At 40.3% G+C, this 26,304-nt stretch overlaps 4 protein-coding genes across 4 annotated transcripts; all 4 read right to left on the bottom strand.

Annotated features, from left to right (window-relative positions):
• Positions 1–1,015: 1,015 nt before the first annotated feature.
• On the bottom strand, positions 1,016–4,849 carry LOC310937281 (solute carrier family 22 member 13-like; the record flags this gene model as incomplete). The annotated part of the gene is made up of 10 exons (XM_083901511.1): positions 1,016–1,079; positions 1,156–1,350; positions 1,455–1,563; positions 1,652–1,866; positions 1,953–2,047; positions 2,127–2,247; positions 2,332–2,503; positions 2,856–3,010; positions 3,121–3,224; positions 4,475–4,849. 10 exons carry the CDS (start codon positions 4,847–4,849, stop codon positions 1,016–1,018), a joined length of 1,605 nt encoding a protein of 534 aa, XP_083757637.1.
• A 469-nt stretch (positions 4,850–5,318) lies between these two features.
• Positions 5,319–13,892, bottom strand: LOC310937280 (solute carrier family 22 member 13-like; the record flags this gene model as incomplete). The annotated part of the gene is made up of 11 exons (XM_083901510.1): positions 5,319–5,351; positions 5,439–5,613; positions 6,717–6,911; positions 6,993–7,101; positions 8,945–9,159; positions 9,248–9,342; positions 9,421–9,541; positions 9,626–9,797; positions 11,638–11,792; positions 11,903–12,006; positions 13,518–13,892. 11 exons carry the CDS (start codon positions 13,890–13,892, stop codon positions 5,319–5,321), a joined length of 1,749 nt encoding a protein of 582 aa, XP_083757636.1.
• A 723-nt stretch (positions 13,893–14,615) lies between these two features.
• LOC310937279 (solute carrier family 22 member 13-like) lies at positions 14,616–20,089 on the bottom strand (the record flags this gene model as incomplete). The annotated part of the gene is made up of 9 exons (XM_083901509.1): positions 14,616–14,814; positions 14,896–15,004; positions 15,690–15,904; positions 15,991–16,085; positions 16,164–16,284; positions 16,369–16,540; positions 17,034–17,188; positions 17,691–17,794; positions 19,715–20,089. 9 exons carry the CDS (start codon positions 20,087–20,089, stop codon positions 14,616–14,618), a joined length of 1,545 nt encoding a protein of 514 aa, XP_083757635.1.
• A 1,083-nt stretch (positions 20,090–21,172) lies between these two features.
• On the bottom strand, positions 21,173–25,582 carry LOC310937278 (solute carrier family 22 member 13-like; the record flags this gene model as incomplete). The annotated part of the gene is made up of 9 exons (XM_083901508.1): positions 21,173–21,371; positions 21,453–21,561; positions 22,627–22,841; positions 22,929–23,023; positions 23,102–23,222; positions 23,307–23,403; positions 23,975–24,129; positions 24,456–24,559; positions 25,208–25,582. The coding sequence occupies 9 exons, from the start codon at positions 25,580–25,582 to the stop codon at positions 21,173–21,175; spliced, it is 1,470 nt and encodes a 489-aa protein (XP_083757634.1).
• Between the last annotated feature and the right edge of the window lie 722 nt (positions 25,583–26,304).

The raw sequence follows: 26,304 nt of genomic DNA, 5'->3' as shown, positions 1-26,304 counted from the left end.
CTATGATCACCACAGGAAGATCTGGCGGAAAAAAATCACCAATCACAAATATGACATACTTTGACTTTGACACTTTCACTGCATTGTCTGTGGTTTGAGACCGTTCCTGTCACATGGTCCACAAATCCACAGATGTGAACATTTCACAGCTCTCGTACTTCCCATCATTGTTCACAGGAATGGTGAGAGTTTTCTGCCTCTCCTCCGTCAGGTTGGTTCCTTGGGCCAAAATCCAGTCAGTGTCACAGTGATGTGGGAAGTTCATACCTGTGAACACCTGACCAATAAAATCGAAACATGTATACATATTGGGGAAGAATAATGCAAGAACCAAGAGTTTTTGAAATAAACCAAACTCCCCAATCTCCTTCAGGATCTGCCCAAAGTTGGTCATATTGGTGTCCGTACACTAAGTCCTCACAGTGCAGCATTGGACACAAAAATATCCAGAAAAAACCAAGACACAAACTGATGAGAGGATTTCTCAGTCTGAAGTCCAACTGCTTTATACTCTCTCCATTAATTGGCACTGTATATTTTTCTAATACAATGGACTCCAATGTTGTTACAGAGTCATATTTCTAGTAGATAACTGATAAGACATCGGTTCATAGCTCTCATATTTGTCGTTTTATGAATACCATGTTAAAGTCAAAGATTAAACAGATCGATATAATTGTGTCTCCATAACTGCATAAAGAAACATGTAGAGGTAAATCTGTGAGCTTTGAGAGTGCACTTGGTTCTTCAGTTACTTTTTATTTCAATATTTACACTTTAGGTCCGTTATAAAACAGAATACAATACCTGTAAGGAGCCACAGAGTCATGTGTTATATGAAGGCATGTATGTGTGTATGTCCTTAAATTATTCACATATCAAAATGCAGGTAATTTAAATATAAAACTTAAACTTAATCAGGTCAAGGTTTTAATTTTTTTATTCATATTCATATCAACATACTATAAAATAACACAATAAGAAATTATTGTAAAAATCATGATGTCCATTTAAATTACATCTTGGTGCCCTTTCTCTCCGATTTTGCTGAAACCTCAGCAATCTCAATCTCATGTTTCCTGAAATTAGAAAAAACATAATCATTGCTTGCATGAGAAACAAATTTTCTGTTGTCAAATGGAATCGTGTATTCACCCGAGTTCAACATGGTCCTGAAGTGCAACATTGCCAGTTTCAGGGAGCAGAAAACACAATCCTCCAGCACCAATGGGGAAGATGCCATATACCAGCATAGGGATGGTGTGATGGTAGACGCCCAGGAGTCTGATCAGTGGAGCGAGGACGCCGGCTACACGAGCACACATGGAGTTCAGGCCTACACCATTCTGTCTGCAGATAATGACCACATCAAGAACATCAAGTCCAGAAAATATGTATATATATTTCTACACAATGACATCTACATTTCACTTTAGAGACGTCACCTTCTTTACCTTAAAACAGTAGGGTATAGTTCTGCAGTATAAATATAGAGTATGACGAAACAGAGAGTGGCAGCAAATTTTCCTACTACAGCTATGACTGTGACCACCACAGGAAGATCTAGAGGAAAAAGGAGTCACATTGTCACAAGACACTTGATATTTGCAGATGGAAATACATTCCTGATAGTATGTGACATATTTATTACCTTCTGGAACAACAAGCACCCCAAGACAAGCAGAACCTCCAAAAAATAGGGCCCCTGCTTGAGATTTTCTCCTCCCAAAGCGCTGGATTAGTGGCAAAGAGCCCAGATATGCAGGAACTTCTACTAGACCAAAGATGAACTGTGTGAGGTAGATGTCCAACCCAAAATTGCCAACATTCAGGCTCAGTCCATAGTACAACAGACTTATTGCAAACCTATGACGTGAGAGACATTATCGTCAGTGACAACACAAAGGCAGTGATGTAGAAGAGAGAGAAGATTGTGATTGAAATGAACTCACCACATGTAGCACATGATGAGAACACGCTTTCTCAGATATGAGATTCTGAAGATGTCCACTATGCTTCTTCTCTCAGATGTTTCCTCAGCCTCCAGCTTTTAGATGTATTAGTGTATAATTCAGAGCCTTGTTATTTTTGATTTTTCTTTCTTTTTATTCTTGAATGTCACTCACCTGATTCAATAAGTCTTCTGGGACCTTCCTCCCATTCACCTTAGCTGCCCTCTGGATCTCCTTGATGGCCTCCTCCTTTTTGCCCTGGGTGATGAGCCAGCGAGCTGACTCTGGAAGAATCCTAGGTCACAGGAAATATATGCATCTATTATTTTTCCACAGCTGCAATTTTAGAAACATGAATATGGGATGTGAGGCTGCTGACCAGTAAAAGACTCCCAGGAAGACGATTATAGGGCTGAAGAACACCAACTGTTGGATCCTCCAGTTACGGATGAAATAGGCAATGCCAGAGGCCATCAACAGTCCAATAGAGAACATCACTTGGGTCATTGCGGTAACCAAACCAAATTTGGAAGAATCAGTCCACTCTCCACCTTAAGAGCAAGAGAACAACAGTTTCTGCTTCATTAGCAACAGTGCTATTAGTGGGGGACAACATTTTAAAATGCTGCTTTTGCTTCCTACAGTGGCAGAAGCAGAAATGATCCTGCTGTGCACATATGAGGTGCCGTTTGTAAAGCAGCACATACTGAAAATAGGTGCAACATTTTGAAAAACGGGTTTGAAAAAGTAGTGTGAATTTTGAAAGTCACTTTTCAGCACATTTACAACAATATTTGTTAACTTAGAAATGTATTAAATGTTAAATCTAAATTATACATATATATATATATATATATATACATTATGTAACATTTAGGTTTCAATTGTGAATATTGAACTTACCAAGAACAAATCCACAAATCATAAGGCCAGCAGTTGAGATGCCACTGAAGAATCTGAAAACTATATACACATAGATGTTGGGCGAGAAAGCAACAGCAACACCGCTCAACATTAGCTGAAGGAGTGAGATTAGGATCACAAAGCGTCTACCGAACCTGTGAAAAGAAGGAAAACTGTGAAGCACTTTGTTGTTTTTCATAAACCATAGTTGCATCCATTTCAATCCTTTTGCTAAACACATCTAAAGTAAAGTGGTGGTCAGTACCTGTCAGCCAACGACCCAAGCACCAGTGATCCCACCAAAAGACCGGCCATGTGGACGGACTGTGAGATCTCAATGAAACTGATCCTGTCACACACCAGGTCAAACTGAAGGAAGAACATTTAGAGGTTTAATTGTGCATAGTTTGAGTCAACACAATGACAATGGCAGGGTGGTGAAATTAAACTAGAATGCATTTCCGGGTGAGAACTGCAGAGGTCGCTTGCTCGGGTGCATTTCACTAATGCGAGCAGCTTGTAACAGCTGTTTCTCCATTTACAGACACACAGAACATACTTGTATACCATAATATGTAGAGTAATTGTAACGATTTAACTGTATTTAGATGTGAAATGTAACACAACAGTGCCACCTAGTGTATAAATGCATTAACATTAAAAGTGTGAGATTAACCTCTTTTTTTTCGCTACTGACAGGTTCAACATGTAATCTCAAATGTTGCCCAACAGGAAAGGATGTCTATGGATATATAAATATGCCTGTTTTACCCAGTGGATGCAAAGCGACTTAATAATGTTTGTACGGGTAATAGTAAGTTACAGCTTCAGAGAAATGGCCACTGCCTACCCAGAATGCATTGCTAAGCAACACTGCAAAAGCAACACAATAATACACAATCTTCCGTAAATATATTAATGTGCATGCTTTTATAGATGTAAACATTGGAATATTACTCTCCTATCAACGTTTGTACTATAATCACAATGAAACAAGTTCGATTTGAACACCATGACTGTGAAATGTATTGAATTTACTGGGTATATATAACATGGTTCTTTCCTGTTATGTGACAACCCCATGGCATGATCCTGATGATGCATGGCAAGGCAGAGCTATGCTTGTGCCAGTAAACAGTTAGATAGTTAGATAGGGCAGCGATGAAGGTGTACAGTTGCCTTGGTGTGGTCATGTAAATAAGTGAAATATCCATAAAATTTGAATGAATTTTTTTTTTCAGATCTTGTGCTTCCTCACAATTTTTCAGATCTTGTGCTTCATGAGTTCATGTACAAAGTTTGTTTGGTCACTGAATAGAATGGAATAGAATAGAATAGAACTTTACTGTCCACCAAGGTAGAAATTCACCTTAGGGTGCCCAGCATAAAAACATTGAATCTTAAAAGGATATGTACAAAAAGTAATGAAAGGTCACAAGTCACAAAACAAGAAATAGAAATGAAAGACATTGTTAAATGTTTACACTAAAAACTGTGGACTAAAAGCTTGGTGGTCACTTTATGGCGTGATAAACATAGCATTTGGATTTTTGCATACATTTTTGGTTGTAAACATTCCCTCATTCAGCAGAATTGGACAATAAACAAGTGTCTTTTACCTCGGTCACAATGCTGGAAGCACCTTTGGGTGTTTCATAAAGGAATCCATTCATGCATCCTGTCGTTTTGTTAATCCCATACGCTTCAATAGTTTCCAAATCCAAATCCACAGGTGTGAACATTTCACAGCTCTCGTACTTCCCATCATTGTTCACAGGAATGGTGAGATTTTTCTGCCTCTCCTCCGTCAGGTTGATTCCTTGGGCTAAAATCCAGTCAGTGTTACAGTGATGTGGGAAGTTCAAACCTGTGAACACCTGACCGATCAAATCAAAAGCTGTAAACAAATTGGGGATGCATATTGCAACAGCCACAAGTTTTTGAAATAAACCAAACTCCCCAATCTCCTTCAGGATCTGTCCAAAGTTGGTCATATTGATGTCTGTGGGTCCTCACAGTGCAGAAGGGGACACAGAAATAAACAGTCAAACCAGGGCACAAACTCTTCAGGTTAATGGTTTATAGTGTCGTGAGGACGTTACAGTCTGAAGTCCAGCTGATTTATTGTCCTTAACATGATAGACATCATGTTTAGGCTCGGCATAATCAATTGTTACGCAACAGGTTTTCCCTCTGATAACTGATGTGTGAAAATAGCGCATGAAAATAAATATAATACAACATCTGCAAGGAGCCAGAGAGCCATGTGTTATATGAAAGCACATTACATTATCAGCCATCAGCCATTAACACCAGGATAAGACAGGAGCAAGCAGGCTTCAGGAAGGGAAGAGGATGTATGGACCAGATCTTTACTCTGCGTAACATCATAGAGAAGTGCTTAGGATGGAACTCACCCCTCTACATCAATTTTGTGGACTTCAGGAAGGCCTTCGACAGTGTTCACCGAAACACCCTCTGGAAGATACTGCACTCCTATGGAATACCATCAAAGATCATCTCAATCATAAAAACATTCTATGAACATTTTGAGTGTAGTGTCATCATGGGAACTGAGCTCACAGAGTAGTTCTCGGTGCAGTACGGCGTGAGACAGGGGTGCATCATCTCCCCTATACTCTTCCTGGTCGCCAAAGACTGGATCACAACCAACACCATAGCAGACAGACCAAGAGGCACCCAGTGGACTCTGTTCTCCCAGCTGGAAGATCTTGACTTCGCTGACGACCTTGCCCTCCTATCAACCAACCACCACAACATGCAGGCTAAAACTGATAGGCTGAACAACTTTGCCAGACAAGTTGGGCTCAGTATCAACATCTCCAAAACACAAGTGATGTGTGTAAATTCCATCCCCACAGCACCCATCCTTGTTAATGAGAAACCACTTGAGTTTGTGGAAGATTTCACCTATCTGGGCAGTCTCATCAGTAAGGACAACGGGGCATCAAAAGACATCAAAGCAAGGCTGGGAAAGGCCCAGGGTGCCTTCTCCCAACGTCCCATCTGGAGATCAAAACAATACAGCCTTAAAACGAAGATGCTCCTAGATAACAGCAATGAAAAGTCTGTTCTGCTGTACGGTTCGGAGAGCTGGCGAGTTGTCCAAACAGACATGAGGAGAATGGAAGTGTTCCATAATGGATGCCTCCGACGAATATGCCAGATCTTTTGGCCGATAAGATCTCCAATAATGAACTGTACAAAAAAACAGGAAGCCGGAGCATCACCAAATAGATTACGCACAGACGCCTGAGATGGCTGGGACATGTGTTGAGGATGGAGCAGGACCACATCACAAAAATGGCCTTAAGATGGACACCACCAGGCAAAAGACAACCTGGGAGGCCCAAAACCACCTGGCGCAGAACTGTGACACAAGAGCTGGAACAGATGAACCTGTCATGGGGAGAGGCCCAACATGCAGCCAGGGACCGAATGCAATGGAGAGAGCTCATTGAAGCCTTATGTCCCATAGGGGACGAAGAGGAGTAGTAGTAGTAGTACATTACATTATATTAATTGTATGTCCTTGAATATTATTCAAATATCAACATGCAGGCAATTTAAAAATATGTGAAACGTAAACAGAAACAGGTCAGGTTTTTTTTTATTATTTCAGCATACTGTACAATTACAATAGTGTCACTTACACAGAAACACACAATAATAAATGATTACAAATGTCCATTTAAATTACAGTCCTGTGCTCTCTTGTATTTTGGATGGAGTCTCATTCTCGGGTTTCCTGGAAATAAAAATAAACGAGTTAATATATTAATTGGATTTTCTTCTCAGGGAAACAAAATCTGTGTTGATGAAGTTGGTCCATCGACTCACGTTTGTTCAGTGTGGTCTTGAAGTTCAGCATTGCCAGTTTCAGGAAGTAGTAAACAGAGGACTCCAGCAGTGATGGGGAAGATGCCGTATACCAACATGGGGATGGTGTGATGGTAGACGCCCAGGAGTCTGATCAGTGGAGCGATGACGCCTGCTACACGTGCACTCATGGAGTTCAGACCTACACCATTCTGCCTACAGTACAGGTACAGAACTCATCAACCACGCCAACTTATACCAGCAAACATGGACATTGGTGCTTTTGACCTATCCTACCTTAAAACAGTCGGGTACAGTTCTCCAGAATACACAAAGACTATGGCGAAACAGGCAGTTGCAGCAAACTTTCCTAGTACAGCAAGGACTGTGATCACCACAGGAAGATCTGGAGGGAAAAAAATCACCAAACACTCAAAAATCTTAAACAAATATAACATATATGATCATATTACAAAAATAAATAATAATAATCAATGTGAATAGAAGGTCCAACTGGGAAATAAATAGTTTTCTTGCTCCTGTAGGGGGTTTTAGTGTAAGGGTTTCTGTATGGTGTTTAACATAACAATTAACTTGGATGTTTTATCGTGTTTGTAAGATGCTTTGATGTGACTGTATATATGGTTGAGCTATCTGAAGGAAAGTCAGAGAACATTTAGACTATCTTGGTGACAGCGTCTCTCCTCCATGCATGCAGTAAAGACTTGATTTACTCAACACCGATGACTCCAAAGAAATTTCTTCACACCCTCTGAACAGGTCACGACAGACAGTGACTTTGACACTTTCACTGCATCGTCTGTGGTTTGAGGTAAAATTGCTCAGAAATTGAGCTCACCTCCACGCACAGTCTGGGCTCTGGAACCCAACTCCTTGAGAGAGGCTGGACTCTCTACTACTCTGGAGTTGCCCAAGGTGAGAGACGGCGAGCTGGTGTGGGCTTGCTTATAGCTCCCCAGCTCAGCCGCCATGTGATGGAGTTCTCTCCGCAGAACGAAAGGGTCGCGTCCCTCCGCCTTCGGGTGGGCGGTAGGTCTCTCACTGTTGTTTCGGCTTACGGGCCAAACAGCAGTGCAGAAAACCTGGCCTTTTTGGAGTCTCTGGAAGGAGTACTGGAAAGTGCTCCAACCGGGAACTCCATAGTTCTGTTGGGAGACTTCAACGCCCACGTGGGCAATAACAGTGTGACCTGGAGAGGCGTGATTGGGAGGAGTGGCCTCCCCGATCTGAACCCGAGTGGTGTTTTGTTACTGGACTTCTGTGCTAGTCACAGTTTGTCCATAACGAACACCATGTTCAGGCATAAGGGTGTCCATCAGTGCACGTGGCACCAGGACACCCTAGGCCGGAGGTCAATGATCGACTTTGTGGCCGTGTCATCTGGCCTCCAACCGTATGTCTTGGACACTCGGGTAAAGAGCAGGGCTGAGCTGTCAACCGATCACCACCTGGTGGTGAGTTGGATCCTCTGGTAGGGGAGGAAGCTGGACAGACTTGGCAGACCCAAGCACGTTGTGAGGGTCTGCTGGGAACGCCTGGCGGAATCACCTGTCAGGGAGGTCTTCAACTCCCACCTCCGGGAGAGCTTTGACCAGATCCCGAGGGAAGCTGGAGATATTGAGTCAGAGTGGACCATGTTCTTCACTTCCATTGTGGACGCGGCTGTTCGAAGTTGCGGCCGCAAGATCTCCGGTGCCTGTCGGTGCCAGGGTGTGTTCCAACTATTGGGGGATCACACTCCTCAGCCTCCCGGGGAAAGTCTATTCCAGGGTACTGGAGAGGAGAGTTCGGCCAATGGAACACTGGACCAGCTCTATACCCTTCGCAGGGTGCTCGAGGGTTCATGGGAGTTTGCTCAACAACTTCAAAATTTGCCCTACTGTGATGCATAATGCGTCATTTGATAATGATAATTTGGCACATTTTGGATAAATCCAAAAAAAAATACATGGGACTTCCAGAATTGCTCAAAAGTGGTGAAGAAGAGGCCGTAAACAAAGGCGGACAACACACCTGGACAACAAGAACACTCATGCAATAATGCCGTTTGTTGACATTCATCACCACTTTTACAATTTTCATGTTTCACTTGCTCTGAGAAAAACCAAGAGAGCAAAGACACAACAATAAACTCATCCATACTGTCAGCTGGTAGATCTTCTACATATTCATCTATTTGTATTGTGTCAACAATTTAAAAAATGATACAGTCATGTGTGACACATTACCTTTTGGAATAACAAGTATCCCAAGAGTTACTGAACCTCCAAAAAATAGGGCCCCTGCTTGACACATTTTCCTCCCAAAGCGCTGGATTAGTGGCAAAGATCCCAGACGTGCAGGAAGTTCTACTGCACCAAAGATGAACTGTGTGAGGTAGATGTCCAACCCAAAATTGCCAACATTCAGGCTCAGTCCATAGTACACCAGACTTATTGAAAACCTATGAGACGTGGGAGACATTATCGTCAGTGACGACACAAAGGCAGTGATGTAGAAGAGACAGAAGATTGTGATTGAAATGAACTCACCAGATGTAGCACATCATGAGAACACGTTTTCTCAGATATGAGATTCTGAAGATGTCCACTATGCTTCTCCTCTCAGATGTTTCCTCAGCCTCCAGCTTTTAGATGTATTAGTGTATAATTCAGAGCCTTGTTATTTTAGATGTTCTTTCTTTTTATTCTTGAATGTCACTCACCTGATTCAATAAGTCTTCTGGGACCTTCCTCCCATTCACCTTAGCTGCCCTCTGGATCTCCTTGATGGCCTCCTTCTTCTTGCCCTGGGTGATGAGCCAGCGAGCTGACTCTGGAAGAATCCTAGGTGACATGTAATATAGACCTGAATTATTTTTCTGCAGCTGCAATTTCAGAAACATGAATATGGGATGTGAGGCTGCTGACCAGTAAAAGACTCCCAGGAAGACGATAATCGGGCAGAAGAACACCAACTGTTGGATCCTCCAGTTATGGATGAAATAGGCAATGCCAGACGATATCAACAGTCCAATAGAGAACATCGAATGGCTCGTAATGGTAACCAAAGCGAATTTGGAAGAATCAGTCCACTCTCCACCTTGAGAGCAAGAGAACAACAGTTTCAGTTTCATTGTCAACAATGGTATTAGTGGGGGACAACATTTTAAAATGGTGCTTGGAAATGACTGAAATGCAGCGGCAAACAGAAAAGTCTTCACTCTTGATTTAAAAGAGGTGAGAGTTTCAGCAGACCTACAGTTTTCTGGGAGTTTGTTCCAGATATGTGGTGCATAGAAACTGAACGCTGCCTCTCCATGTTTAATTCTGACTCTGGTTACACAGAGCAGACCTGTCCCAGATGATCTTAGAGTTCTGGATGGTTCGTAGCTAAGCAGAAGATCAGAGATGTATTTTGGCACTAAACCATTCAGCGCTTTGTAGACCAACAATAGTATTTTGAAGTCAATTCTTTGATACACAGGAAGCCAGTACAAAGACTTCCGAACTGGAGTGATATGATCTACTTTTTTGGTCTTAGTGAGGACTCTAGCAGCAGCATTCTGAATTAACTGCAGTTGTCTGATGGACTTTTTGGGGAGACCTGTAAGGACACTGTTACTGTAGTCCAGCCTGCTGAAGATAAATGCATGGAAAAGTTTTTCCAAATCCTGCTGAGACATAAGTCCTTTAATCCTTGATATATTCTTCAGGTGATAGTAGGCTGACTTTGTCACTGTTTTAATGTGACTGTTGAAGTTTAGGTCTGAGTCCATGACAACGCCTAAGTTTGTGGTTTTTAGCAGGACCATTTGAAGCTGGGTACTGACTTTTAATCGTTCCTCCTTGGCTCCAAAAACAATAATTTCAGTTTTTTCTTTGTTTAATTGGAGACAATTCTGCTCCATCCAATCATTGATTTGCTCAATGCATCTACTCAGTGCTTGTATTGAGCTATAGTTTCCTGGTGATAGGGTTATGTAAATTTGTGTGTCATCTGCGTAGCTATGGTAACATATTTTGTTGCTTTTCATTATCTGAGCCAGTGGGAGAATATAGATGTTAAACAGAAGAGGGCCGAGGATGGAGCCTTGGGGAACTCCACATGTCATTTTTGCATGCTCAAATGTGTAATTACCTATAGACACAAAGAAGTCCCTGTCCTTCAAGTTGGATTCAAACCATTTTAATGCTGTGCCAGAAAGTCCTACCCAATTTTTTTTTTTAGCACATTTATAACATTATTTGTTAACTTAGAAATGTATTAAATAGTTAAATCTAAATATTAAATGTTACACCCGAATGTTAAATCTAAATGCTAAATCTAAATTATATATCTATTCAATGTATTTATATTTTTCTCAAAACGCTTACATAGTTTAGGTAGTTATTATCATGACAATGTATGTTCAAGTTTATTTCCCCCGCTAAGGTGGTTTTAATTCTTCATTTGATTCTATAAACACAGCCTGACCTCCTCGAGCTTTTATTTCCGTGCTTCCGGTTACCGGCAGTGTGAATTTGCATAATAGCTAAATATTTAGTTTCACCGAAAAGATTTAGATTTAACGTTTAGATTGAGATTTAGCTTTAACAGTTAGATATGGATTTAGCATTTAGATGTATATTTATATTTATATTTAGCTTTAACATTTAGATTTAGCATTAAGATTTAACATTTCAATTTAACATGTAACATTTAGGTGTACCATTTAATATTTAGATTTAACTATTTAATACATTTCTATGTTAACAAATATTGTCGTAAATGTGCTTAAAAAAAAGTGACTTTCAAAAATTCACACCACTTTTTCAAACATTGTTTGAAGCTAAATGTGAGAAAATGTTATTTTCAGCACGTGCTGCTTTACAAACGGCACCTCATATGTGCACAGCAGTTCCTGGCGATACTAGGTTTCAATTGTGAATATTGAACTTACCAAGAACAAATCCACAAACAATAATGCCAGCAGTTGCGATGCCACTGAAGAATCTGAAAACTATATACACATAGATGTTGGGTGAGAAAGCAGAAGCAGCACCACTCCACAGGAGCTGAAAGAATGAGATTAGGAGCACGAAGCGTCGACCGAACCTGTGAAAAGAAGGAAAACTGTTAAACCTTTTGTTGTTTTTCATAAACCATAGTTGCATCCATTTCAATCCTTTTGCTAAACACATCTAAAGTAAAGTGGTGGTCAGTACCTGTCAGCCATCGACCCAAGCACCAGAGATCCCACCAAAAGACCGGCCATGTGGATGGACTGTGAGATCTCAATGAAACTGATCCTGTCACACACCAGGTCAAACTGAAGGAAGAACATATTAACAATGGTGAATAGAGAGGTTTAATTGTGCATAGAATGAATAAATTCTTTGCCAGTAAAAACAGCATGTATGGAAATGGCTCGACATCACTGTGCGAAATACAGGGGGCTCTGAGGGGGTCAGACCCCCCTGATTAACACTCGAGACCCCTGAAAGCCTCAAAGGCAAAATTTGAGGGGGGTCTAAACTAGGGCTGGAAGATTAATTGAATTCAAGCAAGTGTGTGGATCAATAATATGAGGAGCGAACGTTTGAAAACTTGGCAGAAAGGCAGCCTTTGATTGAGAAGATAGGTAGGACAATATCAGGTACATGGAAACTCTTTGGCTTCAATTTGACGGACGTTGAGCAAAAGGAAATTGTTTGCAAAGTTTCTGGCGCTGTCGTGTCTGCTCCTCAAGGCAACACGACCAACTTATTCAATCAATTAAAGTTCAGTCATAAAGTGGTCTATGACCAGGCGATAAAGCTCGTCAGTCAGCGCCACCAACACAGTCCTCTATTAAGGACACTCTTTACAATGCCGTCCCATATCCCACCATGTCAGCAGACATCAAGAGATAACGGAAGCTATTAATGTGTTTTGCATGTTGTAAATTTTTGCAAGTTGTGCAGCAGTGCAGGGAGATTGGTTATTATTTGTTTTTATTGCTATCATTATTTTAATTTACTATAAAACATGTTTTTGCTTGTTACTAATGTGTTTCTGGCTGTTCTTTTAAATTATATTCAAAGTTGAGTTTTGGTGGTTCAATAAATACTCAAGTTTTGAAATCAATGAATATCATGTCTATTAATCATGATTTCAATATCAGTCAAAAATAATTGTGATTAATATTTTTGCCATAATCATCCAGCCCTAGTTTAAACGTGTTACAGTGTCATTGATAAACATGGGGGTTTTTTTTGTATTTTATTATTGTATTTTGTATTTTTAATGTTTTAATGCATTGCTTTCCAAATGGGGCTGTGAAAAAGGCCAACACAAGGCCACATCTGACAGGGAAAATAGCCAATACTGCAGCGTGGCACCTGGGCTGGTGAAACAGTACTACGCAACAAATGGGACCCCCCCCCCCCCCCCCCCAGATTATTAATGGGTATCTCGCACACTGCTCGACATAGAACTTTCAACTTTAAGACTGAATCATTTCAGTCTTGGTCACTGCATATAATAGAATAGAATAGAACTTTACTGTCCAACAAGGTGGAAATTACCTTCGGCAAGGACAAGCACAAAAAGTAATGAAAACCGTACATATACAAAAATACAATAAGAGGTAGTCACAAAACAAGAAGAGCCACAGACAGGGTTAGTTTACTCTCAAAAAATGTGGATTGCAGAAATGAAAGACATTGTAAAATGTTTAAACTAAAAGCTTGGTGGTCACTTTATGGCGTGATAAACATAGCATTTGGATTTTTGCATACATTTTTGGTTGTAAACATTCCCTCATTCAGCAGAATTGTACAATAAACAAGTGTCTCTTACCTCAGTCACAATGCTGGAAGCACCTTTGGGTGTTTCATAGAGGAATCCATTCGTGCATCCTGTCGTTGTGTTAATCCCATACGCTTCAATAGTTTCCAGATCCAAATCCACAGGTGTGAACATTTCACAGCTCTCGTACTTCCCATCATTGTTCACAGGAATGGTGAGATTTTTCTGTCTCTCCTCCGTCAGGTTGGTTCCTTGGGCCAAAATCCAGTCAGTGTTACAGTGATGTGGGAAGTTCATACCTGTGAACACCTGACCCATCAAATCAAAAGCTGTAAACATATTGGGGAAGCATAATGCAAGAACCAGAAGTTTTTGAAATAAACCAAACTCCCCAATCTCCTTCAGGATCTGCCCAAAGTTGGTCATATTGGTGTCCGTACAGTAAGTCCTCAGAGTTCAGCAGTGGACACAAGAATGTCCAGTAAAACCAAGACACAAACTGATGAGAGGATTTCTCAGTCTGAAGTCCAACTGCTTTACACTCTCTCCTTTAACTGGCACCATATATTTGTCCAGTCCAATGTTACAGAATCACATGTCATCAGATAACCGATAAGACATCGGTTCATAGCTCTCATATTTGTCATTTTATGAATACCATGTTAAAGTCAAAGATTAAACAGATCTATATAAATGCATCTCCATAACTGCAGAAAGAAACATGTAGAGGTAAATCGGTGAGCTTTGAGAGTGCACTTGGTTCTTCAAGTGCTTTGATTTTTTCAATGAAAAACATGTACCATGGCTCAAAAAAGGTTGAAAAACACTGGTTTAGATTATGTATTTGTATGTCCTTGAATATTATTCGAATATGAAAATGCTGGTTATTTAAATATGAAACATGGTGAAACTAAAACACAATCAGGTCAAGTTTTTTTTATTTCAGCATACTGTGTCACTTGCACAGAAGCACACACTAAGAAAATATTACAAATGTCCATTTAAATTACAGTTTTGTGATCTCTTGTGGTTAGGACGGAGTCTCGGTCGCAAGTTTCCTGAAAAAAAATAATAAACCAGTAAATATATTACTCGGATTTTCTTCTCAGCGAAACAGAATCTGTGTTGTTAAAGTTTTTCACCATCTACTCACGTTTGTTCGGCGTGGTCTTGAAGTTCAGAATTGCCAGTTTCAGGAAGCAGTAAACAGAGGACTCCAGCAGTGATGGGGAAGATGCCGTATACCAACATGGGGATGGTGTGATGGTAGACGCCCAGGAGTCTGATCAGTGGAGCGATGACGCCTGCTCCACGAGCACTCATGGAGTTCAGACCTACACCATTCTGCCTACAGTACAGGTACAGAACTCATCAACCACGCCAACTTATACCAGCAAACATGGACATTGGTGCATTTGACCTATCCTACCTTAAAACAGTCGGGTACAGTTCTGCAGAATACACGTAGACTATGCTGAAAGAGGCAGTTGCTGCAAATTTTCCTAGTACAGCAATGACTGTGATCACCACAGGAAGATCTGGAGGAAAAATCATAAATCAGATACGATATCATTTGAGAAAAATGTAAATTAAATATCATAATGGAAATTATATTTGAGGTTCTGAGGGTCACACATACATTTCTCCAATAATGGCCCGGCTGGAGAAAATATGGATTACAACTTGACCTCTGACATTTGCAACTTCCTGGCCCTTTTAAAGTAAGAGCTCTCTGCCTTCCCACTGAAAGTTGGTCTTTATGACTCAAACTGGTAAGTCTTTGTGAAACAGTCTGTAGTATTTAATTCACTTTAATTTTTCTGAAATATCTAAATTTCAATATTGTCACTATGAAATTGACATTAGCAAACATTAGATGAGGCAAAAAAAAAAATCTATTTTATTGTTATTTTTAGATTATGTGAAAAAATTGCAAATATGAACATTTATGGTGAGGTGGACATGCCATTAGCCAATTAAACAATTGCTGCACTGGCAATTTTGCAAATTGGTACATACTGCATGTATATTGGCTCAGGACAAACAAAACTGTATTGGGACACATGGCTCAAATCGAACAGCGCAGACGCCGTTTTGGATTGAACTGCCACTTTGGGGTCGATTACAAAATAAAAACTTCACTCGGTCTTCTACTTATTTATCTATTTGCGTTGTGTTCACAGTAAGATAATAATACAGTCATGTTAGCATGTGACACATTACCTTTTGGAATAACAAGTATCCCAAGAGTAACTGCACCTCCAAAAAATAGCGTCCCTGCTTGACACATTTTCCTCCCAAAGCGCTGGATTAGTGCCAAAGAGCCCAGATATGAAGGAACTTCTACTGCACCAAAGATGAACTGTGTGAGGTAGATGTCCAACCCAAAATTGCCCACATTCAGGCTCAGTCCATAGTACACCAGACTCGCTGTAAACCTATGAAGTGGGAGACATTATCGTCAGTGCCGACACAAAGGCAGTGATGTAGAAGAGACAGAAGATTGTGATTGAAATGAACTCACCACAAGTAGCACATGATGAGAACACGTTTCCTCAGATATGATATTCTGAAGATGTCCATTATGCTTCTCCTCTCAGATGTTTCATCAGCCTCCAGCTTTTAGATGTATAAGTGTATAATTCAGAGCCTTGTTATTTTAGAAGTTCTTTCTTTTTATTCTTGAATGTCACTCACCTGATTCAATAAGTCTTCTGGGACCTTCCTCCCATTCACCTTAGCTGCCCTCTGGATCTCCTTGATGGCCTCCTTCTTCTTGCCCTGGGTGATGAGCCAGCGAGCTGACTCTGGAAGAATCCTAGGTGACATGGAATATATACATTTAATATTTTTCCACAGCTGCAATTTTAGAAACATGAATATGGGATGTGAGGCTGCTGACCAGTAAAAGACTCCCAGGAAGACGATGATAGGGCTGAAGAACACCAACTGTTGGATCCTCCAATTACGGATGAAATAGGCAATGCCAGACGTTATCATCAGTCCAATAGAGAAACTGAAATGGCCCATAACAGTAACCAAAGCAAATTTGGAAGGACCACTCCATTCTCCACCTCAAGAGCAATATGACAGCAGGTTTGTTTTGTCAAAGTGTAGTAAACCTAACTCAATTGAGTTGACTTCATGTATGTGTCTGATGAAAAACCTCTGCCTCAGGGTGGAATAAAAACAGTGAGATAATGTCATAATGGAGATTATGTTAGCCTAGCCAGGTAGATCCTTACTGCAGAAATGAACTGAAAAAATAACATTAGCTGGTGGTATTATTATCCTCAATTGACTCAGCCTAGCTTACATTTTAGCTTTACATACTCGGTGCAAGCTATTGTGAGTACACATGTAAAGGAAAACCTTGTATAATAATATACAATATAGTATAATATATCTCACAATACCTTCATGTATGTGGTCCTAAAGTGCTATTAGTTGGGGGACAGAAATTTAAAATGGCGCGGCAGCTTCCCACAGTGGCAGAACTAGAAATGATACTGTTCTGGGCAGCACTTCCTGGTGATATTAGGTGTCTGTTGTGAATATTGAACTTACCAAGAACAAATGCACAACCAGCCATGCCAGCATTAGCGAAGCCACTGGAGAATCTGAAAACTATATACGCATAGATGTTGGGTGAGAAAGCAGAAGCAACACCACTCAACATTAGCTGAAGGAGTGAGATTAGGATCACGAAGCGTCGACCGAACCTGTGAACAGAAGAAAACTGTTAGACATTTTATATTTTTCATACAATAAACACTGTTACGGCTGCTGGCCAGCGTCCTCCCCAATCAAACATTGTGAGTTATGCAAAATAGTCTGTGTGGTCCCGCCGCCTATCATTGGACTGGGTGGGCGGATTTGCAGGTGGACCAGTCAGGGATTGATGTGGCCACAGAACCTCCAGTCCTTCCCAAACAGAGGGCTACAAGAAGCCATCATCCAGTCCACAGGATGCCTCATGTAATGCGGAGTAGCAATTATTGTTGTTTGGTACAAACACAATAACTGGACACAAGCCTTAGCTTTAAAAATAATTGATCTCCACCACAGGTTTGTTTTCGATCCTTTAGGTCTACTAGGTGTAGAGATGCTGTTCCACCCTGTATTTTTTGTTAACCTCACACAATTGTTTCTTGAAACAATCTCACATCTTGGTATGTATGTTGCTTCCAACATCCACGCACAAAAAAAAACGATGGTTCGTACCTGTCGCCCATGGACCCAAACACCGGCGCTCCCACCAAAAGACCGGCCATGTGGACGGACTGTGAGATCTCAATGAAACTGCTCCTGTCACACACCAGGTCAAACTGATGACGGGAAGAAAGTAAAACAATTAAAATGGTGACTGGAGATGTTTAATTGTGCATAGTTTGAGTCATATACTGTACATAATAGATCATGTGAGTCCAGAAAACATCTCCAGTTCAGATTTGAGTCTTGGTCACTGCATTCTCCAATGAAATCTTTTTGCGAGATTATATGTAATGTATGTAATTATGAGTAGAAGTAATTGAGGGAAAATTTAAAGCTACAATGTGTAAAATGTTACATTATTGGTGAAGTTGCCTGTTGCAGCTGAATATCCCTAACCCTTCCTTTCCAAGTGTGTAGGAGAACCCATGTAACCTTCAGTTAACTTCAAAGCTCAAAAAAATGTTTTGTTTGTCCATTGTGGGCTATTTCTAAGAGCTGATGGTCCAAATTGTTGGCCTAATTAGAACAGATCTGGCTCCTGATGTCAATATAAAAGGCTAATTTTGGGTCAATGAAAAACAACAATTCATATAATCACTGACACCATTGACACTATGAGTGAAATCCATCTTATCCTGACAACTGATCATATTCCACATGTACATGGCACATGGTAAATGGGGTGCCGGCTGCTATTCAAGCAATAGAACCTACACTCTAAAAACTAATTCAGGGGAGCTTTAGTCATTACTTAAATATATTGTTGTGAAATAAAAATTAAAGTTCTGAGATACTGTTAGACTTTGTACTTTAAATGTTTTTATTTTATTGAGTATATTGGATGACAGACACCTTATGCCTATTGATTCAATATACTATCATGAGTTGTCAGAGTTTAACATTTTCAATGAATCAAAAAATAATTAAATTTGAAGTTCTGTTAATGTAAAATACAATTTGATGACGTGTAAACGGACCACAGTTTCCCTCTCCTGCATGCTCGGGCATGTTCTAGGCCAGACGAGTGACCACAGGGCCACAGCTTAAAGTCATTGAAGCGTTGTGGTGAATGGTGTCATTTTGTGCTTACTTACGCATATTTGAGCAGTGTTGAGAGTACAGTCTGTGTGCTGAGGTAAAGTTAGCTAGTAGCTTTAGCTGATTGAGTAGGCTTAAATGCGGGAGTAATAGGTGGCCCGGTAGCCAGAGAAAACTTCTTGGCAAGCTAACTTAATATGGGATTACCCATTAACCACGGTTAGCATTTAGGCAAGCTACGTTTATGAACTACAAGCAGCTACCTCATTTATTTTCACTAGCTGACAAACTAGTGCACAAACAGGTTGTGTGTTAGCGAGGTATCTTCAGTATTTCTTCTTCTAACCATGTCTAGCTAATGTTAGCGAACTAGCTAACGTATAGACGTTGACAATTATTAAGTTCATGTTACTTAGAAATGCGTTTTTATTGTGGCCTAAAAGGTAATTCACCATATTCAAAACATTACTTTCAATTAATGTAATTCTGCCAACAGTTGGTTTGACTTATTGTAACCTAATTCTAGTGGAAAACTTTAACATGTTTTTTTGTTGACCCAATGTTTTATGTTTTTAGAGTGTAATAAAGGTAGATGGAGTTGACCAAGAGGCCGAAGTACAGATTTTAGACAAAGAGACATCTCGCTATGAAGCCCAAAGCCTTTCCATATGCCTCTTGGATTATAGCCACAAGACAGTCTGATAAACTCATTTTGGAGACAGGTAGGCAGACAGTTCTGAGACAGACAAAGAGTTAGTCCATTGTCCTGTGGGTACATGTACGATAGAGACACGGCTTCTTCAGGTGGAAAAGACCTGCCTGCCAGTCTCTGGACTGTCTGCTCCTTCTAAATCCAAACATCATTAACATCCTGTCTGATGTCACTCAGTATGTAATAATAATAGTAATGGATTTTTTTTTTTCCGTATTTATTTTTTTACTTACAGTGAGATCTATAGAGAACTGCAACTGGAAAACAAACAAGTGTCTCTTACCTCTGTCACAATGCTGGAAGCACCTTTGGGTGTTTCATAGACGGATCCATTCGTGCATTCTGTCGTTGTGTTAATCCCATACACTTCAATAGTTTGCAGATCCAAATCCATAGGTGTGAACATTTCACAGCTCTCGTACTTCCCATCTTTGTTCACAGGAATGGTGAGATTTTTCTGCCTCTCCTCCGTCAGGTTGGTTCCTTGGGCCAAAATCCAGTCAGTGTTACAGTGATGTGGGAAGTTCATACCTGTGAACACCTGACCCAGCAAATCAAAAGCGATAAACATATTTGGGAAGCATAATGCAAGAACCAAGAGTTTTTGAAATAAACCAAACTCCCCAATCTCCTTCAGGATCTGCCCAAAGTTGGTCATATTGGTGTCCGTACAGTAAGTCCTCAGAGTTCAGCAGTGGACACAAGAATGTCCAGTAAAACAAACGCACAAACTGATGAGAGGATTTCTCAGTCTGAAGTCCAACTGCTTTACACACTTTCCCTTAATTGGCACCATATTGTCCAATTCAATGGACTCCAATGTTGTTACAGAGTCATATTTATATTAGATAACTGATAAGACATCAGTTCATAGTTAAAGTCAAAGATTAAACAGATCTATATAAATGCATCTCCATAACTGCAGAAAGAAACATGTAGAGGTAAATCAGTGAGCTTTGAGAGTGCACTTGGTTCTTCAGTTGCTTTTGATTTCAATATTTACACTTTAGGTCCGTTATTAGATAGAATACAATACCTGCAAGGAGCCACAGAGTCATGTGTTACTGTATATGAAGGCATGCTTAAATGATGTATGTGTATGTGTTTGAATATTATTCTAAAATTAAAATGCAGGTAATTTAAATATAAAACATGGTAAAACTTAAACATGATCAGGTCAAGGTTTTTATTTATTTATTTCACTTACACAGAAGCACACAATAAGAAATTATTGCAAATGCCCATTTAAAGGTGTCATATGTAAGAATGTGGCCAAAAACAGTTACTACATCAAAATTCAAAATACCAAGGTCTTTTAGGTTTCATTTTCTGACGTAACTGGCAACCCGTGGATGATCGGCAGCTGAGACTCTACTGACTGCGATGATTGGTAGGTGGCGCCACATGCCAAAACATGATTTCAAAACGTAAACATCATTTGCAGTCTGCAAAATATATTACAAATGCAAATAGTTTGGCTGTGCTGTTGTTGTTGGTGAGTTCAGTTTGTTATATGAACATTATTCCTGAGTCTCTGTGACATATTAGAAGGATTTTATGGCCAGTTGCTTTAGATTTATTACATAATGCACCTTTAAATTACAGTTTTGTGCTCTCTTGTGGTTTTGGATGGAGTCTTGTTCTCAGGTTTCCTGAAAATAAAAATAAACAATTAAATTTATTACTTGGATTTTCTTCTCAGGGAAACAGAATCTGTGTTGTTAAAGTTTTTTCCATCTGCTCACATTTGTTCAGTGTGGTCTTGAAGTTCAGAATTGCCAGTTTCAGGAAGTAGTAAACAGAGGACTCCAGCAGTGATGGGGAAGATGCCGTATACCAACATGGGGATGGTGTGATGGTAGACGCCCAGGAGTCTGATCAGTGGAGCGATGACGCCTGCTCCACGAGCACTCATGGAGTTCAGACCTACACCATTCTGCCTACAGTACAGGTACAGAGCTCATCAACCACGCCAACTTATACCAGCAAACATGGACATTGGTGCATTTGACCTATCCTACCTTAAAACAGTCGGGTACAGTTCTGCAGAATACATAAAGACTATGGCAAAAGAGGCAGATGCTGCAAATTTCCCTAGTACAGCAATGACTGTGATCACCACAGGAAGATCTGGAGGAAAAAATCATGAATCTGCATGAAAATTTTAATTAAATATCATCATACAAACGTATGTTTTAGGTTCCAAGGGTCACAAATCAACATCACACTGCATATCATTTTTTGAAAGATATTTTCTCCAAGAGTGGCCAGCTGCAGACAATATGGATTTCCTCTGCACTACAAGTTGACCTCTGACATTTGTGAGTAAGTAGGAGCTCTCTGCCTTCCCACTGGAAGTTGGTCCTTACTACTCAAAGTCCTAAGTCTTCTGGAAAGTATGTTAATTTATATCTACTCAATACTTGGGGTTCCCTTTGCTTTAATTACTGCCTCAAATCGGCATGCATGAAGGTGATCAGTCTGTGGGACTGCTATGGAAGCCCAGGTTTCTTTGACAGTGGCCTTCAGCTCATCTGCATGTTGTGGTCTCTCGTTTTTCATTTTCCTCTTGACAAAAAGACCTGAACCCCATAGAGAATCCCCAAAGATTCTCTATGGGGTTCAGGTCTAGTGAGTTTGATGGCCAGTCAAGCACACCAACACCATGGTCATTTAACCAACTTTTGGTGCTTCTTGCAGAGTGAAAAGATACCAAATCCTGCTGGAAAATGAAATCAGCATCTTCAAAAAGCTCGTCAGCAGAAGGAACCATGAAGTGCTCTCAAAAAACACGGTGGACCAACACCAGCAGATGACATTGCACCCCAAAAATGTATTACTGTATTGGGACCCATGGCTGAAATTGAACAGGGAAGCCACCATTTAGGATTGAACGTTCACTTTGGGGTGATTTTGAAAATTTTGCAATGCAATGTGGTATTGAACTCCTCCTCCTACAGCTTTACTGTGATCAAATTATAATTTAGTCGGGTCACTTCGGTCAACATCAGGCTTAAATTTAACAAAAACTTCACTTAAAGTCTAGGTGCTAGGGGACAAATTTGAGGCTAATTCTGATGATTCGCCGAAAAAAAGGAAACCATTATAACTTCTTAGGTCTTGTACTTATTTATCTATTTGCGTTGTGTTCACAGTAAGATTATAATACAGTCATGTTAGCATGTGACACATTACCTTTTGGAATAACAAGTATCCCAAGAGTAACTGCACCTCCAAAAAATAGCGTCCCTGCTTGACACATTTTCCTCCTAAAGCGCTGGATTAGTGCCAAAGAGGCCAGATATGAAGGAACTTCTACTGCACCAAAGATGAACTGTGTGAGGTAGATGTCCAACCCAAAATTGCCAACATTCAGGCTCAGTCCATAGTACAACAGACTTGCTGCAAACCTATGACATGGGACACATATATCGTCAGTGCCGACACAAAGGCAGTGATGTAGAAGAGACAGCAGATTGTGATTGAAATGAACTCACCACATGTAGCACATGATGAGAACACGTTTCCTCAGATATGATATTCTGAAGATGTCCACTATGCTTCTTCTCTCAGATGTTTCCTCAGCCTCCAGCTTTTAGATGTATTAGTGTATAATTCAGAGCCTTGTTATTTTAGATGTTCTTTCTTTTTATTCTTGAATGTCACTCACCTGATTCAATAAGTCTTCTGGGACCTTCCTCCCATTCACCTTAGCTGCCCTCTGGATCTCCTTGATGGCCTCCTTCTTCTTGCCCTGGGTGATGAGCCAGCGAGCTGACTCTGGAAGAATCCTAGGTGACATGAAATATATACCTGAATTATTTTTCCACAGCTTCAATTTCATAAACATGAATATGGGATGTGAGGCTGCTGACCAGTAAAAGACTCCCAGGAAGATGATAATAGGGCTGAAGAGCACCAACTGTTGGATCCTCCAGTTACGGATGAAATAGGCAATGCCAGACGTTATCACTAATCCAATGGAGTAACTGAAAGGGCCCATAACAGTAACGAAAGCAAATTTGGAAGGACCACTCCATTCTCCACCTTAAGAGCAATATGACAGCAGGTTTGTTTTTTCAAAGTGTAGAAAACCTAACTCAATTGAGTTGACTTCATGTATGTGTCTGATGAAAAACCTCTGCCTCAGAGTGGAATCATAACAGTGAGACAATGTCATAATGGAGATTATGTTAGTATAGCCAGGTAGCTCCTTACTGCAGAAATGAACTGAAAAAATAACATTAGCTGGTGGTATTATTATCCTCAATTGACTCAGCCTAGCTTTTACATTTGATCTTTACCTACTCGGTGCAAGCTATTGTGAGTACACATGTAAAGGAAAACCTTGTATAATAATATATAATATAGTATAATATATCTTACAATACCTTCATGTATGTGGTCCTAAATTGCTATTAGTGGGGAACAGAATTTTTTAAAATGGCGCGGCAGCTTCCCACAGTGGCAGAAACAGAAATGATACTGTTCTGGGCAGCACTTCCTGGTGCTATTTGGTGTCCGTTGTGAATATTGAACTTACCAAGAACAAATGCACAAACAATAATGCCAGAATTTGCGAAGCCACTGAAGAATCTGAAAACTATATACGCATAGATGTTGGGTGAGAAAGCAGAAGCAACACCACTCAACATTAGCTGAAGGATTGAGATTAGGATCACGAATCGTCGACCAAACCTGTGAACAGAAGAAAACTGTTAGACATTTTGTATTTTTCATGCAATAAACACTGTTACGGCTGCTGGCGTCCTCCCCGACCTCATATTGTGGTTTATGCAAAATAGTCTGTGTGGTTTGTACCCAACAAGGCACAAGCCTTAGTTTTAAAAATAATTGATCTCCACCACAGGTTTGTTTTCAATCATTTAGGTCTACTAGGTGTAGAGATGCTGTTCCACCCTGTATTTTTGTTAATCTGACACAATTGTTTCTTGAAACCATCTCACATCTTGGTATGTATGTTGCTTGCACCAGCCACGTACAAAGAAAACGATGGTTCGTACCTGTCGCCCATCGTCCCAAACACCAGCGCTCCCACCGTAAGACCGGCCATGTGGATGGACTGTGAGATCTCAATGAAACTGCTCCTGTCACACACCAGGTCAAACTGATGACGGGAAGAAAGTAAACGTGCTCAGAAAAGAACTATTTACAAATGTACGGTATACACCCATAGCCAGGGTGCAATCCCCAGCAAGGTCTATCTGGTCCAGTGAGATGCTAAGGCCAGCCCTAAAAGGGTGAAAACATTTGGACTGTTGAGCCAACTCACAAAAAGACAACAAAAAAGACATGGTAAGTCAGTTCCTGTCCTGCTGCACTGACTCCAGCACATTGTCGGCAAATGGGGTGCCGGCTGCTATTCTATAAAGGTAGATGGAGTTGACCAAGAGGCCGTAGTACAGGTTTTAGACAAAGGGACATCTTGCCATGAAACCTGAAGCCTTTTCATATGCCTCTTGGATTATATCCACAACCCAGTCTGATGAACTCATTTTGGAGACAGGTAGGCAGACAGTTAGGTCTGAGACAGACAAAGAGTTAGTCCCTTGTACTGTGGGTACATGTGCGATAGATACACCTTCCTTCAGGCAGGTTGATGACCTGCCAGCCAGTCAGTCTTTGGACTGTCTGCTCCTTCTAAATCCAAACACCATTAACATCCTGATCATGGATTATTTATTGGAAGTTTTTTTTTTACTTAAAGCAAGGTCTATCAAGAACTGGAACTGGAGAATAAACAAGTGATTCTTACCTCAGTCACAATACTGGAAGCACCTTTGGGTGTTTCATAGACGGATCCATTCGTGCATTCTGTCGTTGTGTTAATCCCATACGCTTCTATAGTTTCCAAATCCAAATCCACAGGTGTGAACATTTCACAGCTCTCGTACTTCCCATCATTGTTCACAGGAATGGTGAGAGTTTTCTGCCTCTCCTCCGTCAGATTGGTTCCTTGGGCCAAAATCCAGTCAGTGTTACAGTGATGTGGGAAGTTCATACCTGTGAACACCTGACCAATAAAATCAAAACCTGTATACATATTGGGGAAGAATAATGCAAGAACCAGAAGTTTTTGAAATAAACCAAACTCCCCAATCTCCTTCAGGATCTTCCCAAAGTTGGTCATATTGGTGTCCGTACAGTAAGTCCTCAGAGTTCAGCAGCAGACACAAGAATGTCCAGTAAAACCAACGCACAAACTGATGAGAGGATTTCTCAGTCTGAAGTCCAACTGCTTTACACTCTTTCCTTTAACTGGCACCATATATTTGTCCAGTCCAATGTTACAGAATCACATTTCATCAGATAACCGATAAGACATCGGTTCATAGCTCTCATATGTGTCGTTTTATGAATACCATGTTAAAGTCAAAGATTAAACAGATCTATATAAGTGTGTCTCCATAACTGCAGAAAGAAACATGTAGAGGTAAATCTGTGAGCTTTGAGAGTGCACTTGGTTCTTCAAGTGCTTTTGATTTCAATATTTACACTTTAGGTCAGTTATAAAACAGAATACAATACCTGCAAGGAGCCACAGATTCATGTGTAACTCTATATGAAGACATGTTTAGATTATATTGTATGTCCTTGAATATAATTCGAAAATCAAAATGCAGGTTATTTAAATAGGAAACATAGTGAAATGTAAACATTTAATTTAAACCTCATCAGGTCATGTTTTTTATTTATTTATTTCACTTACACAGAAGCACACAATAAGAAATTATTGCAAATTTCCATTTAAATTAAAGTTTTGTGCTCTCTTGTGGTTTGGACGGAGTCTCGTTCTCAGGTTTCCTGAAAATAAAAACAAACAAGCTAATATATTACTTGGATTTTCTTCTC

This window comes from Microchirus variegatus (genome assembly GCF_963457635.1).
Source record: "Microchirus variegatus genome assembly, chromosome: 15".
In the NCBI taxonomy this organism is placed as follows: Eukaryota; Metazoa; Chordata; class Actinopteri; order Pleuronectiformes; family Soleidae; genus Microchirus; species Microchirus variegatus.
Note: the sequence above shows the minus strand (reverse complement) of the source record. Positions and strands in the feature narration are given on the sequence as shown.